This window comes from Patella vulgata, chromosome 6, assembly GCF_932274485.2.
Source record: "Patella vulgata chromosome 6, xgPatVulg1.2, whole genome shotgun sequence".
NCBI classification, from domain to species: Eukaryota; Metazoa; Mollusca; class Gastropoda; family Patellidae; genus Patella; species Patella vulgata.
In genome coordinates this window covers 27,746,968-27,766,629 of record NC_065884.2, presented here as the reverse complement: position 1 = coordinate 27,766,629, position 19,662 = coordinate 27,746,968, and the positions used below count along the sequence as shown (strand labels likewise).

Below are 19,662 nucleotides of genomic sequence, written 5' to 3'. Positions count from 1 at the left end.
CTGCAAGATAAAATATTTCCTCTGTATAAGCCCCCCCCCCCCTCCAACCCACAAGGGTCCAAAATGTTGGGCTAGATTAAACATTGGAGGTACCACATGAAACAAAGTTAAAATGAACAATTAAACTTTACCGAGTGTAAAATACCCATTGCCAGGCAAATTGTCTGCTGTAAAAGCATTTCGTAACGTAATACATTGTTTTCAACATTCCGACGAACTTAATCTTTATAACCACGGTTGAATATTTGGCTTGACCTGGTCAAAGGAATGTATCTGGCGGTGACCTCAATTGAGTAAGTGATCACCCAACTCATGCCTGTTTACTTACTGACCCTGTCTAAAAATCATGAATAATCACCAAAACCTTGCAAAAATAGTCTTCACCGGTTTAAAACATCAGGGGAAGCAACAACTAGTCTTCATTAATACACAAAAAACACATACTTATGGAAAAACAGCTACTTATTTATTTGGGTATTAGCTTGATAACGTTGAGAGAATACTCTTCGAAACGTCGCCCAAATAAATAAGTAGCTGTTTTTCCATAAGTATGTGTTTTTTGTGTATTGCTCTACCCAGTTACTAAATGCCTCTTAAAGATTAGTCTTAATTAGGCTACAGTTATTTGTGGGAAACTGTCAATACAGTGTTCGGTAAAGTATTATCCCCCCCCCCCAAAAAAAAAGAAACAAAAAAAACAAAGACAAACAACAAACAAACCAAAAACAAAAGAAAATAAATAAAATAGCCTGCCCACTAATGGTGTCATTTTGAAATTATAGCAAATAAAAGAACACGTTAAACATTCCAAACAATTTTACTTTAGCAATTTATGATAATTATATGATTACATGATTTGTTTATAGAGCTCATTGAATATTGCTTGCAGGTAAAAATAAATCTAATCATTTGTAAATACACATAACGCAATTTAACTTTGGTTTTCAGGAAAAAATTAAGAGTTCGTCTTCAGACTATTCATATACATTTCTTTTATTCTTTAAAACCCGTGTCCAGACGGCCATTAATTCGTGATAGCATTCATATTTCGTCATATCCGGTGGACATTTTACATGTTGTGGAAGTGTTCTGGTTTGTCTCACTCTAAGTATTTCATCTGAAAAAGTAAAAATAAGGGTATAACATTATATGACTATGAGTGACAATGAAGGATGTTTTCTTTTTAAAAAATGTTTTCTGTTCGATTCTTTTTTGCCAATATATATTAGTTTTTCCGATTTTCGGAGTACATTTGGCCGTAATATATCTGATTATGAAAATGTATTTTTGCCTTTCTCACGATGGTAAGCGCTTTTGTTTCGAATAACCATTGTCCATTCCAGTTTGGGCGGATGCAAAGCATATGTTTAAAATAGACTTAATGAACATTATAATATCCAAAGCTATGACCACCGATATGTGTATTAAATTTATTTTATGTGTCGAATCGAAGAATGACGTTTTCTTTAGGATCCTTTAATAATAATTCATATCGTATTATTTTATTCAATTCGGGCCTGATAAATCATTAAAGCTGCGTTCACACTAGGGGTTTAATCTGAATTGAATTCAGAATAAAGCCTTATTCCGGACTTTGGCGTCACACTCAATTCGATAAAAACCGAATTGAATCTGAAATAACGAATCCGTATTTTTCCCGAATTGAACTCGGAACAATTATTCCGAATCGGGTTATTTGCAGTCATGATTTGAGTGTGACACGCTTCATTCAGATCAACAGTTTTACCGGAAACGATAACTTTGCGCTCATGATGGGGTGTAGCCTACATAGCTGCAGCACTTCGTCACTGAAACAAATGCTGCGTTAACATAACCAGCTTACAATAGTTTATCAGGCAACGAAACATACGCCCTCAGCAGCTAAGTCCTCCGAGCAGTCAAGAAGGGTTGTGGCATACTTTTCCTTTTGTTAGTAATGCAAACATTTACAACACACTAAATTCTGATTACGAGTTTTGTCCTATACTAACATTTAATATCATGGGCCATAACTCTGGCAGTGATTATCGTAAATCGTTCAAATTCAATTTGATTCTTCATCCATGACCTTAAACACTGTGCATAAATTTAAAGTCAATCAGATATTAACATTAGCCTCTAGCGCGTAGGGGGGGGGGGGGCGACGACAATATCCGACCACATTTCAAATACAAAGATAGGAGTGTTCGAATTCAGATCACAGCTGACCATTCACGGTCTAGACCTTGGGGGAAGGGCAGGGAAGCTTTAGTCGTCTCAAGTCTAGTGGAGCCTAGTATCTAGCATGTATTGCATATGCCAACAAAATGTATTGCTTTACATTATGTATTTTTAGTGCTGAAAGGATTTGAATTATGAAATGGGAGCCACGATGGTTCAGTGAGTAAGAAGCTGGCTCCCTAGTCTGGTGGTCGAGGGTTTGCTCCCGGTGTTGACCGAAAACGTTCATCGTGATTTTCCGGCGTGGTTTCCCCATGTCGGTGCTGCAGGGCGGAAGGCCTGACAAGGACAGCTGTTTAGTCGTTCGGATGGGACGAAAGACAAGAGTTCTCGTCTACACATTGACGTGGACGTAAAAAATCCCTTGATAGTTGGAATTCGATAAAAGCGTAGGCCGTAGCGCCGCAGTCCTGGGAAAATGGTCTATGCCCGTCTTTATAAGCCCAGTCGGACCAGAACAGTAGGAAGTTTGACCCCATTTCATAACATTTCAATTATGAAATGTATCTTCGCTGGTACAGAGTCAAAAGTGAAGTACATGTACATACGTGTTGATGTATGGCAAGGTATCGAAGATGTAACACCCGGCGTCGCGGATGTAGCCTTGCTTGCCTCGGGAAATTAAACATAAGCAACACAAGATCACCAATACGAATGTCTGGCGCATCCATCTTGGATATGAATGACCTTCACTGCGCATTCAGTGTAGCGCTTTTCATTCTGAATTCAATCCGAATAAACTTTAATGTCGGGCGGGGGCGACGACAATATACGACCACATTTCAAATACAAAGATAGAAGTGTTCGAATTCAGATCACAGCTGACCATTCACGGTCTAGACCTTGGGGGATGGGCAGGTAAGCTTTAGTCGTCTCAAGTCGAAGGGCTGCAGCTATATAGGCTACACACCATCATGCGCGCAAAGTTATCGTTTCTGGTAAAATTGATCTGAATCAAGCGTGTCACACTCAAATCTTGACTGCGAATAACCCGATTCGGAATAATTGTTCCGAGTTGAATTCGGAAAAATATACGGATTCGTTAATTCAAATTCAATTCGGTTTTTATCGAATTGAGTGTGACGCCAAAGTCCGGAATAAGGCTTTATTCTGAATTCAATTCAGATTAAACCCCTAGTGTGAACGCAGCTTTAGTTCATTCGTACCCACATGAGCCGTTTCGTACTTCACTTCGTACCTCAAATTGATTTATACATTTTCCTGTGTTGTTGAAAGAAATTGAAATAAAGTTGAAACGATTTGATCAAATCCAACGGCTACGCTAAATTTATATAAATGGCTGCCGAACCAGAATTAGAATATGCACGAGATTTGTACCTCAAATTGATTAGTTTCTTTTCCTAAATGTGCTTGAAAGAAATTGAAATAAAGGTGAAACATAATTAAACGATTTGATCAAATACAACGGCTGCGCTAAAAATAATTGGCTGCCGAACGAGGATTAGCTATGATAATTTAATAACAAAAAGCGAATTTTATGCATTGATAATTACATGAATATGAAACATAAATCATATACCGCAGTCTGTTAAAATATTAAAAAGAACAATTTTTAAAAAAAGGCTGCCGAACGAGAATTAGCTACAATGATTTAATAACAAAAAGCGAATTGTATGCATTGATAATTACATGAATCTGAAACATTTAAATCATATAATATACTGTCTGTTAAAATATTAAAAAGAACATTTTTTTATAAAAATGGCTGCCGAACGAGAATTAGCGACGATGATTTAATAACAAAAAGCGAATTGTATGCATTGATAATTACTTGAATATGAAACATTTAAAATATACCACAGTCTGTTAAAATATTAAAAAGAAAAAAATTAACGCGCCACGATGCAAATCCATAAAACAGAAATTTCCATATTGATAATACAACACAGCCTGCCCAATAGTAGTAATTCACACACAGGGCATATATTTAAACTAAAATTGCTTCAGCATTTCACTAAATTTACATCGGTTACAATCGAAAGCCATTTTCATGCAATTGGGTTTCAATTACAGAATTACCCTGTGATATAACCATGTATACGGTCGATGATATAACAGATCAAAGAAACGCGTACGCCCATCTTCACAAGTAGGCACCTTTTCGAGACTTGCTGTGTTCTATTTTTAGGCTCAAATAACCCAACCATATCAGAAAGCATGCAGTTCCACCTTACAATGAGTTCAATTGATTTAAGGTTTATTATGTAATGAATAATACATTACGTGTCGCATTTTGGAATTCTTAGTATATTCATTCGTTTTTAACCGATTTAACAACCACCAATCAATTATCGTCAATCATCACAAATCACAATCACAGCACACTCAGCAGAATGTGTTCAATAATCAACACTAGATTAAATATTTTTCAATTGTTTTTAAACTACTTTAACAATCACCAATCAATTGTCGTCAATAAATACAACTCACTGAGCAGAATGTGTTCGATAATCAATACCAGATTAAAAAAAGGGGCAGGTAATCGTTTATTATTTCAATTTATTTCAACAACATATAGATTTATTTTAATTTCTTTCAACGTATTTCAACAACATATAGGAAATGGTACGAATCAATTTTGAGGTACATTTTCATAAATTTAGCGCAGCCGTTGGATTTAATCAAATCGTTTAATTATGTTTCACCTTTATTTCAATTTCTTTCAACTGATTTCAACCACATTTAGGAAAAGAAACTAATCAATTTGAGGTACAAATCTTGTGCATATTCTAATTCTGGTTAGGCATATTCAATTTCTTTCAACTGATTTCAACAACATAGGAAAAGGTACAAATAATTTGAGGTCCGAAGTGGAGTACGAAACGGCTAATGTGAGGTACGAATGAACTTAAGTACAAAACAGACAGGTTACGAAACAGCCTGCACCCTTTAATTCGATACAAAGGTCGCTTTATGAACAAATACCACCGTACTTAAGGAGCAGGAACTGGCTATCTTAGAATTGAGACGTCAATTGTCCAAGGATCATGTCAGGTTTCATAGTAATGAATTGGTGGAACCTTAAGCGGCCCATCAATTAAAAGACGAAGAAATTGAACTTGTATGGATTACATTGACGGTGAATTAACTGAAACAATTTAATTGAATCAATTAATTGACGGATCAAAGTTCCTAAGATATGTATTGACGGCTCGTCAATTAAAAAGACCGTGTGTGCTAGTGCCGGATATGCTTCCATCTCGAAGTTTTCGATCAGAATGAAAATTGGCGCTAAAAGATTGATCGTGCGTGGGCATGGTCAATTTCGGCAATTAATTGATATCAATTAATTGCCATCAAGTAATTGACGGAAAAATTGAACGTGTATGGACCGCTTTAGGCTATTTTCGAAGGGCGTCGCCTCAATAACAACAAGAAAATGAGTAGCGCTTGGGGACCGGGTCTTGGTCCAAAAAATTTAAGTTTACAGGTTGTCTCATAAGTACTCACTCCATATATGTCCGACGTCACAAAGTTATTAATACAGCAGACATAAAGTATAAAATATCTCGTATAAGAGCCTCTGGTTGTCATTTGAGTGAAATTTAATCACAATAATGTGAAATGAATATCAATTCGAAAATAGTTAATTTCTGGCCAGTATTTTTTAAGAATTTTTGTTGGACTGAATCAAAGTCGGGGAATTATTTACCGTTCATATTTTAAATTGATTTTCTAAATTAAGGGCTAAATTGTCAAATCGAGTACATGTTAGCGTAAATTAAACCGTGAAAATAAAAATAGATATTATCCACGAAATGCGAGTAAAAGTTCACAATAGACATTCAAAAGCCATTGGGGATGATCTAGTCCACTGAAATCAGATCTGTTTAAGGTAAACGATAATGCTGAAATGGAAGATACCATTGAAAATTTAGAAGTAACACGCGTGATATTGAGCAACTAGAATTACCATATATACATATTATATGTTTGTCATATAAAGTTACATTGAGAAACAAATGAACTAATAACGTGGATTTTAATATTCTTTAAACAAGTCGTTCTGGCATTAAAGAGGCTTTATGTGAGATTAGATAAAGAGATGACAGTTCTTGCTATAATAGTTATATAAAAAAGATAACGTAAAGTGAAAATGCTGAAAATTTCAGTCGAATTACTTCAAAATCTCTGTAGCATCGATTGCCAATGTTACCGGTGTTATGATAATAAACAAAGTCTCGATTATCCATTTTTACGGTTAATCATGAACAGCCGTTGCATCGCAGATCGGATTCAAATCTGGTTAAAATCGTGCCCATCAGATGATATCGAGAGATGATTATGGTCTTGTCATGCTAATAAATATCTAATAGTTATATAACATTTAAGGCCGAAAGAAAGACCCGCAATAGGCAGATTTAGCCCTTGCTTAATGTATGTTTAGTTAAAACTATTAATCTACAATTTTGTTTTGGAGATCAATAACAATTTTCATCTAATAAATTCTGCCTTCTCCTGCAGCGATATCGTTTGCAGTGTATGATACACATGCCAGAATCTAATGGTACTTTATGACTTCGTACGTCTTGTTAATGAATTTAAAACCCGAATTACATTCATGAGTGTTCCAGGCGTAGTATGATATATTTTACACGTCATGCTATATTTATTGAAGGTATAAGGGAATTAGCAGTTTACTTTGTTCAAATGAAAGTCCCACATCGTAGTGTTGAGACAAAGCAGTCCTTTATAAAACAATAACAACGCAAAAATTTACAAAATATGAGTGGAAGTTTACAGAAGGCAAGCCTCGAACTCAGTATCTTCCATAGTCTTCGACATTGCAAACACAAATTATTGATCAATTTAAATCAACATTGATGTATCTTATCGTGGTATCCAATATATAAGACAAAACGAAACATTTTAAAATTTGCACACGAATCGCGTGCCAGAATGGTTTCGTAGCGCCACAGGAGAATACTACCGGTGTAGACTGGAATAACTAGTCACCAAAGACTGCCATTCAATTTGGACTTTTCGCGTATTTCGTCCAACATTTCTGTAGAAATCACAGTAAAAACAGTAAATTGTTTTTTACATTCATATTACACTATTATATGCGTTGTCCCCTGCCGGGCACTCGGTTCAACATCACTGACAAGGGCAACCTTGCCGGGCCTGAACATCCAGACGTACTTTCTCGGCCAACACCGGTATCGAACACGAGACCTCCACGTCATCGAGCCAACGTTACTCACCGAACCACCGTGACTACCTATTTACGCTACTATTAGGAGAGTTAACAATATGCTAAATTATAAACCATATAATACCCCCCCCCCCCCAACTCATATTAGCATTTTTCCGAAAAAATCAAATTTTCTACGGCTTAATCAACGTTAAAATAAACTCAACCCAGTTAGTTAACATTTAATTAAAATAACAGAATCTAAATATCAACGGTAGATAATCTCCAGACTTTCATCAAAAAGAGACCCAACAAAAAAATCAGTGAAATTAAAAATACCGGTGGGTTTTTTTAAGGGCTATAGACGAAACGACCTGAATTTGAAACGGCACAAGCATTTGTTCAAAAAACGGACATAACAGTTAGTCAAAACAAACATAGAATTAAGAGTTAGTTGAAAATATTTACTAAATTGTTTATTTTATTTTATTTAAAATAAACATGAAGTTATTTTCACAACAGTTACTGAATATATTTCAAACATTGCAATATCCGTATGATAATTTACATTCTTGGTAGCATACTGATGCAAAGTACAAAAAGCATGTTTTTGAGCCATTTCGCATTTAAAATTCATACGATCACACACAGTTAGTTTGCGTCTTGTAACACGGGAAAAGATTTCAAAAGTGCGACAATGATGACAAGATGGGCGGATTATCGCCGTCCTGTTTAGAAAGCGAAGGCGACAATGCGAAAGTAAAGTAAATGGAAGCACTGTGATAATTGTTGTGCCTTTCCAATTACGTCGCTGTCGACCGGAGGGCAAAAATAAAAGGACGAACGCCCAATTCTCTCTCGTGTAATGAAAAAGCAAAGGCGACAATGTATTACTAAAGTCACTTATGACACTTGCAAGATTTTTGTTCTCGCAAAGGCGTATCAAGGATTAAAGTCTTCGTGCCATGCCGTAGAGAGAATTTTGAAATTTCCAAAAAATTTGGCGCCATGGGCGTGAACCATGCGTGAACACTGTACGAACTCGGCGCGAACACTGCCAACGGTGCGTATCAATACGTATCAGTGCGTGCCATGGGAATCCACTACAAACGACATAGACGAACAATTCGCGAACAATACTTCACCTATGCGTAAAAAAGTAGTGCCATTACGTCTCAAAGCGGTGACAAACATCATGCAATTGTCAGGCTGGCATAAGACTGAATTAGTACGTAAACTATTGAATTTATCTCGATATCGCCTTTCTGATTTTTCCAATTTTGCAGTTGTGAATTTTACATAATTTCGGTTATGATGTTATACAATTAATTGCCATATCCCGAGATGATTCGTGACACTTGTCTGAGCTGCTAATTCATATGTGAAAGTGATCCGACATTTCAACTGCCAGTATTGACCCGGTTACAGAATTTGTTATTACCGTATACATTTTATAATTTTGGGCTACGTTAATTACCTTTTAGCCAAGAAAGGACTTAAAAATATATATTGACAACACTAGAGCTCCCTGGCTTCCATAGGTGATGAATTATCGGACAGCCAAGATTGGCGGCTAAATTGGCATATAATGGTTAAAACTAATTTTAAGATAACAGTTTGTTAGCTGTGTGAACCCATAAAAAGAAGTTGTATCTAGTGTTTTAAAAATAGTAATCATACATTGCCTTGTTTACGAGACCGCTAATACAATTAATAAAACTAAAAAGTCTGGACCTAGATAGCAAAGCTGATGGTACTGGGTATCATAGTTACGGCGTGACCATAATGACCGACAGTCTTAAGTCCAGTTAATTACAGAAGTAGCGTATACACATAATGAATAATATATAATAAAACTGCAGTGGTCGAGGTTTCCTCCTTGTGAATACTTACTAGAATTAGATTCTGGATTTAAATCTTGAAAATATGGATACCAATCTGGTCTCAAAATGGCGGCATGTGAATTATATACCGTTGATAATATCGTAAAAGCACATATTAAAATCCAAATGTTTCTATGGGCCATGATATGGGTCTGTTTAAAATTCTGAAACAATATTAACACAATTATCTTTTTGTTTAAAAATTAAAAATACTCTTGGAATAAGTAAATATTAAAAATACTCTTGGAATAAGTGACTGTGCTATTAAATATAAAATAAAATTAAATAATAAGCTATGCATAAACATTAATAATAAAAAAAACCCGTTTTCCTGAAAAGATATATTTAAATATAAATTCACCATGTTATTGGTAAGTATTAATAAGTAAATCAAGCTAAATCTTTACCTGTATTTGGTCGGATGTTGGTGTCATAATAGAATGCTCTAATAACTCTCTTCAGCTTTTATTAACGACAGTACATCCAATTATATTGAACCAACTTATCCTATACGAGGGAGTCATTTTTCAAATTACCCACGCAAAGCAGCTCACAATGAATGGTCATATTAACGCCTATTCCCGTGTTCCTCCCCGGAGACGAGGAACAAAAGGAGGATATGTAACTTTAATACCCAAAGGTAATCAAATTATCCCAAGATATTGTGCTTTGTGTTTTCATTACTCATGCCACACCCAGAACAGATAACATAATTTCAATGTATTTTCTGTCACTAATAACCTAATCACGAGATTCTCCTTTAAACATTGCTAAACATCAATGGCAGGCTTTGGGTAAAATAAACTGACAATTATTTAGTTAATAATTAAACGATTCATCTGAAAAAATCATCACGACCGGCTTTCAACTACCAGACTGGTACATTCTCCATGGAATAGACACCTTTTTAATAATAATTGTGTATTTGTATTGGGCTTTCAGATGGGCGATTTAGATATATTTAAAGCTTTATTAACTTATATAGTTCCATTTTGATTTCCTCTCAAGTTATTACCGTTTACCGTTATTTTGAAATAGCACTACATACCAGGACAGGGTACATTATTTCTATACTGTTCTTCTTGGGGCGGAGGTCCTCCAAAAAAGCCCATGTCTCCGCTAATTCAATTACGATAGATATGATGGTTCCTGGTTTATACACTACTATATCGTACTTGTTATATGCCTGTCAGTGACAAAATTTCTAATTAATCATTTAGGCCAGAATGTACATTTAGCCTTTTACCTTGGCATCATCTCTCCAAGATTTATTCATACGTTACACCTTCCAGTAGCTAAAATGTTAATTATTTATAACTTGCAGTTTACTATTATTCAATTTTATATGCTACCAACGCCTTGAACATTTATAACGGTTTTAATTCAAGCACGGAACATAGTAATATATTGAGCTACCGCGTGATCTTCGGCATTATATTATGAATTTAGGACTGGATTTTTATTTATATTTCCCTACTTGTGTTCAACAATTCCCCCACGACGCTTCTCCTTTATGTGTTTTGTGGAAGTGCCATGCTTGAGTTTTTTCTGCCACGCGTATCTGTTGCCCAAAGAAAATATCAATTACGTGTTTCGGATCTTCGGTCGAAACACGTATTGTTTCTGTAAGTGTTTTTATTATTTTTTTTTGGGGGGGGGGGGAATTTATTAAGTTTGTGCAGCCAAAATTGTACATGGTGCAAACATTCTGCCAATGTAGAGGTGGTTGGCCTTCGTAGATCTATTTATTAAATTTTAATATAAATTGGGTCATGTTTGATGAACAGGGAGTGTTTTAACTTATTGGTAGGAATAAGGAACACATCGATGCCTTCAAAATGGCATATTAAAATTTTTTGTCACGGCTTCCGGAAATTACCGAGGCCTTCCGATTTTCTCCGAACATGAATAGTTCTCTCCATTTTAAATATAGACAGAAAATGACCTATGGTGGTGTTAGCCCCAGATATTATCTTTCATTTTCAAAGATTTTGTTCCATAACATTTTCAACCACTTGGCTGGCATATTGGATTTTACAAAAAACATTCAAATCGATATTCAGTCACCATTTTAACTCCGATTTTCGAAAACTTTTTTTGTATTGATCCTACTCCAAATGGCAACAATCCTTGGGGAGCCGATTTTTTAATTTCGATTTTGTTTACTTCCGGTTTCCTGGTGAAGTATGGTCATGAAGTATAACTTCCGGTTTTATTAAGAGTTCAAAATGACAGGTTTTCCACTTTATTAGGTATTGGATATTACTATACTCCATAATTTATGATGTAACTTGAATGTTGATGTGACATGCGTGACGTGACGTGACATACCCAAACACGTCAGTACTCCTTAAGAGTTCTACGTTTTATTTCCAATGTGACTTATGCGTCCTCTATTTGTTCTAGTCAAGCTTTTCCCAAGTGGTAAATCGACATTCAGATGACAACGCCGTAGTCTCTGGTACTCACGAGCCACTTAGAGGGACTCACGATCTTGGGGTGTCTCCGGCCAAGGTGTATAGTATTTTCTTACACACACTGTAGCCTTAACCTTCCGTCATCAACCTCATACTCCTGGCAGTGTTTCGTTTGATTGGACCTAATCCCACTCAAACACTGCTGTAACGAAAGCAAATTGCTGTTCTAAATTCTGACTGGTCAATATTCCGATTAACAACCAATACCTAACTGGATAACAATATCATTCGAGTTTAAACAGAGCTCCAGATATGTTTATATGACGTTAGCCTACGTCATGACTCACGAAATTTATTACGCCCAATTTACCAGTGCATAGCAGAATATTGCAGTAAACTAATTGCGTGATAAACGAGGCTATCAAAACGGCCCAATGTAAACAATACTGCTTGGAGACGAACAATACTTTCGCCGGTTTTAATACCTTAAATTTCTGTCCAAAGTTTTAAGGAAGACCCCAGATTAAACGAAGGGTTCTCATATTGCTGTACTTAAAAATGAGAGATTTGATTGAAAGGGAAGAATAGACACATTCCCCCAAAAGCTCAAGGATCAGAAGTCAATCCAGCAATGACCAGAGAGGGATTTCTCGGGCCATTGCTTCAGGAATATACACCAACCTCGGCTTTGCTCAGTTGTTTTTAAAACACACTTTCATCTCCGACTCGTCGTGAAGGTGGCGAATTGGAAGGGGGCCTCATAAGTGAAATAGCCTAGGACATCTCTTCAACTAAATTCGGCACTGGTGCCACTGCCTAATATTTATCCGGTAGTTCAATTATTTTGATGTCACACACAATTCGACTTCGTTAGCCCGGTCGGAGAACAAAAGTAGGACTTTAAACCCCATTTCAATATAATTTTATTCATTCATCATAATCTCAATGATTTACACTGACGTAAGATTGTATTTAATAGTTTCCATTTCAATTGGAATATATTGCTGATCTGTGAAATACTTCTGATCATCTGCATAACCATAGAGCGTATTTATCATAAAAGCTGACGTCACCCCCATAGTAAAATCATGGTACAAATTCATATTGGTAGTATTTCCACTCTCACATATGTTTGCTCCCCCACAAACTGTAAACATAAAGAGATGTGTGAAATCATTTGTATGTTAATGAAACATGCCCGTCGACAGCTAAATTATGGTTTTGAAGTATATTATTTAATTGGTTATTAGATCGTACATGTTTGTAATTTCTAATATATTTTTCCACTATCTGCTTTGTTGTTCTTTCCAACAATGCCGACATGAATGCCAAAAAGTTTTAGTAACAAGAGAAATAACCCGCTGTTTTATGAGATAGAAGTTTCTTGAGTAGCGTAAAATTGTCCGATTGTAAAACTATAAATAAAGCAACATACCATCTCGTATTTCAAAATCCAAAATATCACAATGACCGAAATTCTGAAAAATGTAATCATGGTAAAAATAATATGTTTATTCAATATGATAGGGGGATTGAAGACCTTTTGTACAGAACAAAATGGAACCGAAAATATTTCTCTGGTGAACTCGTAAGACATTGTTAGTAAAGAGTAATGTTCAAATCAATCTTAGGATTGAAGTGTACACAGTCGGCGGGTATTGAAAAGTAACAAAATAACAATATTATGATGTATATTTCTTAAAGGAGCTAAACCTGTAATCAATGTCGGCGCCAGCCCCCCCCCCCCATAAATCTGGTCTGCCCTCTGTTTGCCCGACCCCACCCCAATAATTTTAGAAAATAAAAAAAGTATTTGGTCGGAGACAAGTGATCAAGCGAGAGACGGCATCTGATCAGCTCTATTTATCACTACAATTGGTGCCTGAATACTGTCAGACAGCATTTCCGACAGTCTATTTTTCAAAACTTTCTTGGGGAGGTGCCTAATACCCCCCAGAAGGACTTGCTACTTTGGCGCTCACAAGGGGACTTCATTGAGGTTCGCAAGTCCGTTCGTTTGACATTTTGTTCTCTGGTCGGATAAACTAGTGATTAGTCCACGAAACGTATCTGGTCAGATCTATTTGTCTCGTTGATCGGTGCCTGACTGAATACTGTCAAGACAGCCTTTCCGACAATCTATTTTTCAAAATTCTTCGGGGAAGGTCCCTCATACCCTCCGTAAGGACTCCCTACGTTGGCGCTCGTGAGTGGGCTTCGTCGAGGTTAGCAAGTCCGTTCGTCTGACACTGTACTTCAACGATCAGTGCCTGAAATACTGCCAGGCTGCATTTTTGGCAGCCCGTTGTTCAAAATTTTCTGGGTGAGCCCCCCCCCCCATACCCCTAGTTAAAACTTGTGCCTTTGCCCCCTTAACCTTGGACTTTGCCCCAGCTTTGCCCCTCCAACTACCGACGGCTGGCGCCGCCACTGCCTGTACCTCAATATTTTCCATAATACTCGAAATTAGAATTCAATATTGGTCCATTTCAATCAATATTGATGTTATCTTGCGGTGAAAATATAGGATCCTAATAATATATCCAATATTCAAGACACAGTGAACATATTAAAGTCTGTACACGAGTCTGTACAATATGGTTTCGGGTGCAATTTGCAATGAACAAAGCACGAAATATCCTACAAGGCAATCCGGAAGTAATTAGTAATGGGTGGTTCAAAAACGACAAAAAAATAATTTAAAAAATGTAGAATGGACTAAGCAGGCGGTATCGACTGCCTTTCAATTTGGACAGTTAAAGTGTTTCACCTAACATAATTGATTATAAATTACAATGCAAATTTAAAAATTGAATATAAATAACTTCATATACATCCATATTCCATTTATATTAAAATACGTGCTTCAATTTTCGTATTTTTAAGGTTCCAAAGATTATTGAGCCATACCCACTTTAACAAGACCTCGAATGTAAAAATATGACCAATTAAGTGTAATATCGTGTCCGAACCTGCTTGAAATCTGCGTTTTAAACCTTTTCGAATCTATCAAATAATGAAATACTTCTTTAATTGATGCCAAGTTTGAAACCTTTCTTATGTAGCGGGGCAATGGATTTTTAATACTGGTTAAAATCAGTTTCAATCCTATCTGGTCCAGGTGCGATGACAGATTTCATGCTCCGCTAACATTGCTTCACTTCTGAAATTCCAATCAAAGCATGCTTGCAATAATCGAGCCTAGAGAATACCAAGGACCAAACAAGCAACATTACCTTTATATTCAGATAATATTTAGGTCCTTTACCCCACATATCATAAAAGTGATCAAATCCGAAACCATTGATAATACAGGGTGGCAATTTGCCTCTGTGTTCTTTAGATAAAACTGTTCCTACTATTAGAGCTGGCAATGAGAAAGTGGTTTTATTGATGAATTTGAAACTGAATGGTTCGTAAAACACAACAGCCTGAAATAAAGACATATATAGCACTTTAATTATCAAGTTCCATTTGTTTAAAACAAAAAGATAATTGCAGTGGTTACATAGGCCTTACCTGTTCCTAAATCCTTTTCTGTGAATAAAATATCTGGATTTTCCGGCGTGGCTCCCCTCTCTTTGTCTGTGGTGAAGGACAGAGGGCTTGGAGAGGGACAACTTATAGTTGTTCGAATGGGGCGAAAGTCCAAGGCCACATGTGCACATTGGCGCGCACGTAAAAGAACCCTTGGCATTTGGAATTCGAAATAGAGTATACCGCTGTCCGGGCAAAATATCCCGCATATCACACTGTATGGCGTATGCCCGTCTTCATTAGCCCGATCGGAGCAGAACAGTTCATCGTTAAACCCCATTTCAATACATTTCATTTATTTAAATAAAAAGAAACATTACCAAAGATATCTTATGTTAAAATTCTATTTGTATAACTAACCAATTGTACAACATATGTTAAATATATGTGTTTTAATTAATTCAACAGTATTTTTCAAGTTTAAAATTGAAAGCATAATATACACAGACACAAGTCTAGATCTTAAGATTAATATTCATAGATATATACTTGTGCCATGGTATGATTCCTCTCCACCAATAATAATGCCCCATCAGCCCCATCTGAATGACTTCCAAAAGCAACTTTAGACCAGTCGGGTATTACTCCTGGATCAAGTCGTGCCGTTAAATTCTGTTCTAACTGGAAATAATGTACACTTTATTAAACAATATTGCACCCCCCTCTTAAACAATACGAAAAGTTCAAAATAAAAAGACGTAGGATTTATGCTAAAATACACAGTAGTTTGATTCATGATTTGATGCAAGTGAAAGTACAAAAATATATCAAAATATGTGAAACCCACAGCTGTGACTGTTTAGAGCATGAACAATAGTGTGAACCTGGATGTCTACTGCTATAGAAGATAACCTCGTGGTCAAACACACCGCACTATTATATGGAATCTTGGTAATTACAGTGCTAATGTACTTATTTGCTTACCCATCTGAAATTCATTTCAAATTTATCTGCGAAATCGAAAAAGTTACCAAGGCCGCGTTTCTTTGCTGGAAACAAAATATCGACACCAATACAAATGAATCTGAATTTAAAAAAAAAAAGACGAAGTTAAAAAGATCCCCAGATAAAATACTCCATCTTTCTACTTAACTAAAACACAAATACACCAAACAACTTCAAGAATTCAGAATAAAATATAGTACCCTCGATCCGAGACCTACTTGACTGTTTCTAAACTTGTTTATAAAATACAAAGAAATGGGAATCATTGTAACGTACCCATGTCCAGATATTCGAGTCAGATATCCAGTATATGCCTCAGCTGGCACCAAACCATCTAGTCCTCCAATAAAATAATATACACCATACGTACCAGGGATAGAAGGTGAAAATACAATATTGTGTAAAGGGGATTTGTCTTTAGATACTGATATAAAGGTGTTTGTGATGGGAAGTCGACCATCCAGGTATGGATATCCCATATCAACATACGGTGTGGCTGAAAAACGACATATAATTAACGAAGTTTATAAAAAGCTTCAGAATTAAAAAGATAAAATAAAAATAAGATTTCGAAGTTTAATTATTTATCTATCTGTGAATGAGCGCAAGTTTAACATGTGCATTTTCTCTCTGGTAGATACGTTACGAGTATATATCAACTATTGTAACCAATTTAAATAAAGGTCAAGTATGTTGACTGAAAATTCTGTCTTCTCAGGATTTTGAACATCCTTTCCGTGTGCATAGGCCTATCAGATAAAATACCCCCCTATAGCATTTTTTAAATCCTCCTGATAGCATTTATTGGTACGGCTAAAACATTTATTACAATTATTACAATACGCAAATGGAGATTAAAATCCATAGACTTCTAAACTCAGATGTCTATTATTTGGTATGGCAAAAGACATTTATTACAATAGGGGTTGAGATAAATTTTATTACAATAAGGGATATACAGTGTAACCCCTTTGTAATATCAACCGCTATTGCAATAAATGTGTCTAAGTTTATAGAAGGATTTAAAAAATGCTACCAGGGATTATTTTATCTGATATGCACAAGGAAAAGATGTTCAAAATCCTCAGACGACAGAATTTTCAGAGAACATACTTTACGTATATTCAAATATCATTGATTACAATAAGGGTTGACATTTAATTTTAATAATTCTCCAAACGGTTTTGAGACATGTTTCGGTGGTTTTGTTTCATAATATTTTATACAGTATAAAGACATACCATTATCTTATATATTGATACGGAAATGGTGATCAAAATCCATAGACTTTTAAAGTTAGGTGTCGATTTTATTGGCATGGCAAAACACATTTATTACAATTATTTAAATAGGGGTTGACAGAAATTTTATTACAATAGGGGTTATACCGCGTAACCCTATTGTAATATCAATCCTTATTGTAATAAATGTGTCTAACTGTAGAGTAGAATTTAAAAAAAACGGAATCAAGGGGGTTATTTTATCTTATATATTGATACGGATATGGTGATCAAAATCCATAGACATTTAAAGTTAGGTGTCGATTTTATTGACATGGCAAAATACATTTATTACAATTATTACAATAGGGGTTGACATAAATTTTACTACAATAGGGCTTATACCGTTTAACCCCTATTTAAATATCGTTGATTACAATATGGGCTAGCATTCCATTTTAATAATTTCTCCAAACTCGTTAACGGCTTTTAATCACGTTGCGTTGTTTCATAATATTATATGCAGTATAAACGCATACCATTTCTCCTATTATATTGATATTCAATGGGTTTTCAAAATCCATTGACTTTTAAATTTAGATGTCGAATTTATTGTATGGTAAAATATATTAATTATAATTATTACAACAGGGAATGTTATTACAATAGGGGTTAAGTAAAATTTTATAACAATTATTACATTTATTACAATAGGGATTGATATTACAATAGGGGTTAATTGAAATTTTATTACATTTATTACAATAGGGATTGATATTACAATAGGGGTTAATTGAAATTTTATTACATTTATTACAATAGGGTTTGTTATTACAATAGGGGTTGTAACAGGCTCCAAGAGTCACGTATAGCTCCACGTAAAACAGTGTCGAAGCTTTAAGAATTTCACCGAAATCCTACTCGAAGATAAACCAAATTTACCCAAGAACTTTAAATAAAACCCTTAGATAGGCAAGCAATGTAGTACCAGAACACTGTAATAGGTAGATTGGGATACTTTTTAAAATTTGTCTATCACTGACATTCAGTAAGCCTTATCAGTTTAATAATAGATAACGGGAGTTTTATTTTCAATAAACCGCTGTTAAATTATACATAAATCACATCTTATTTCAAGAGACTGCGGTTTCAACTAGAAACTGTGGTTTTGTGTAATTATTCAATTCATAATGCAGCATTTATGGGTATTATCACTGAAAATAAATACAATTTATTTCTTATATTCAAAATAACTCTACATCCAACTAACTGTTAAATTGTTTATTGTTAAATCATTGCAAATCGAAGACTCATTATCATGCGGTGTAATAAGACTGCAAACTAAAATGAAATGGGGTTTAACGTCACTCTTCTGCACTAAATGGGCCGATGAAGACCGGTATACCTTAAACGGTTTACTCGTATTTCAGCTCCAACCTGTCATTGGTTTTTGTTACGTATACGCCAATGTGTACACGGGACACCGGTTTTACATATTATTCGATGGATTAGACACGATCAGTGTCAGCTGAAATATGTCTCGGACATCTCCGGGATCGAACCGTGGCTCCCCGGATGCGACTGCATTTTCTTCCGGTGACAATTGTCAAACACGAATTCTACAATATAATTTTAAAAAATACCTGCTGTAAGGCAGATGGTTGCCATAATGACAAGAAAAACAGACATGTTGTTTTGGTGGTCAAAAGATATTTCTAAAAGAGCTATCTATGTTTTATAAGTATCTTATCTTGGCCCTTGAGAACGCGGTCAACTGTTAAAGCTATTGTTGTGGGCCAGCCAGTATTAACGTAATATAAGTTTTAAATTTTGCGCGGGAAGGTAAAATCATATATTTTTGAGCGTAAAGAGCGTAAAACCCAACCCAAATAATTCAGACAATCAACCAAATATTAACATCCTACCCGGAGCTTTTGCAGTAATTTTGATAGTTTTTATAGCGAAATTACACCCAGATGAATCTGTTAATTCTCCTGATTTGACACATTCTCGGACACACACCAGAAGATTTACTGCACTGAATAGATGTCACATAAGCTTATGTAAGTCAGATCAAAGGGTACTAAATAATGAAATACTTATTTAATCGCTAATTTTCGATATAATTGGACATTTATTTACAAAAGTAATCACATGCTTCTTTAAAGTCTATGGTTAGCATTATCAATCCAAAAATGATTCATTTCTCTTCAAATATTAAGCACAGGTGATATAAACCAGAAATGGTCAAAGCAAACCAGCCCCATCTACAATCTTGGTGAAAA

General features: G+C 35.4%; 1 protein-coding gene and 1 long non-coding RNA gene across 2 annotated transcripts; both read right to left on the bottom strand.

Annotated features, from left to right (window-relative positions):
• Nucleotides 1-770: 770 nt before the first annotated feature.
• LOC126823920 (uncharacterized) lies at nucleotides 771-9,715 on the bottom strand. Its single transcript, XR_007681365.1, has 3 exons — nucleotides 9,666-9,715; nucleotides 9,269-9,422; nucleotides 771-1,117 (listed from the first exon to the last, which is right to left on the bottom strand). It is a non-coding gene; the product is annotated as an uncharacterized LOC126823920 (long non-coding RNA).
• Nucleotides 9,716-12,625: 2,910 nt separating this feature from the next.
• LOC126823540 (uncharacterized) lies at nucleotides 12,626-19,144 on the bottom strand. Its single transcript, XM_050552433.2, has 7 exons — nucleotides 19,021-19,144; nucleotides 16,434-16,653; nucleotides 16,137-16,236; nucleotides 15,702-15,833; nucleotides 14,912-15,106; nucleotides 13,111-13,153; nucleotides 12,626-12,822 (listed from the first exon to the last, which is right to left on the bottom strand). The coding sequence occupies exons 1-7, from the start codon at nucleotides 19,064-19,066 to the stop codon at nucleotides 12,626-12,628; spliced, it is 933 nt and encodes a 310-aa protein (XP_050408390.1). The 5' UTR covers nucleotides 19,067-19,144.
• Nucleotides 19,145-19,662: the final 518 nt, after the last annotated feature.

Coding starts and splice junctions, on each gene's coding strand:
- LOC126823540 (XM_050552433.2), bottom strand. CDS start 19,066: ATGTCTGTTTTTCTTGTCATTATGGCAACCATCTGCCTTACAGCAG. Junction 16,654..19,020: donor AACCATCTGCCTTACAGCAG/GTATTTTTTAAA, acceptor GTCGTTTTTCAG/CCACACCGTATGTTGATATG. Junction 13,154..14,911: donor AATATTATCTGAATATAAAG/GTAATGTTGCTT, acceptor TACATTTTTCAG/AATTTCGGTCATTGTGATAT.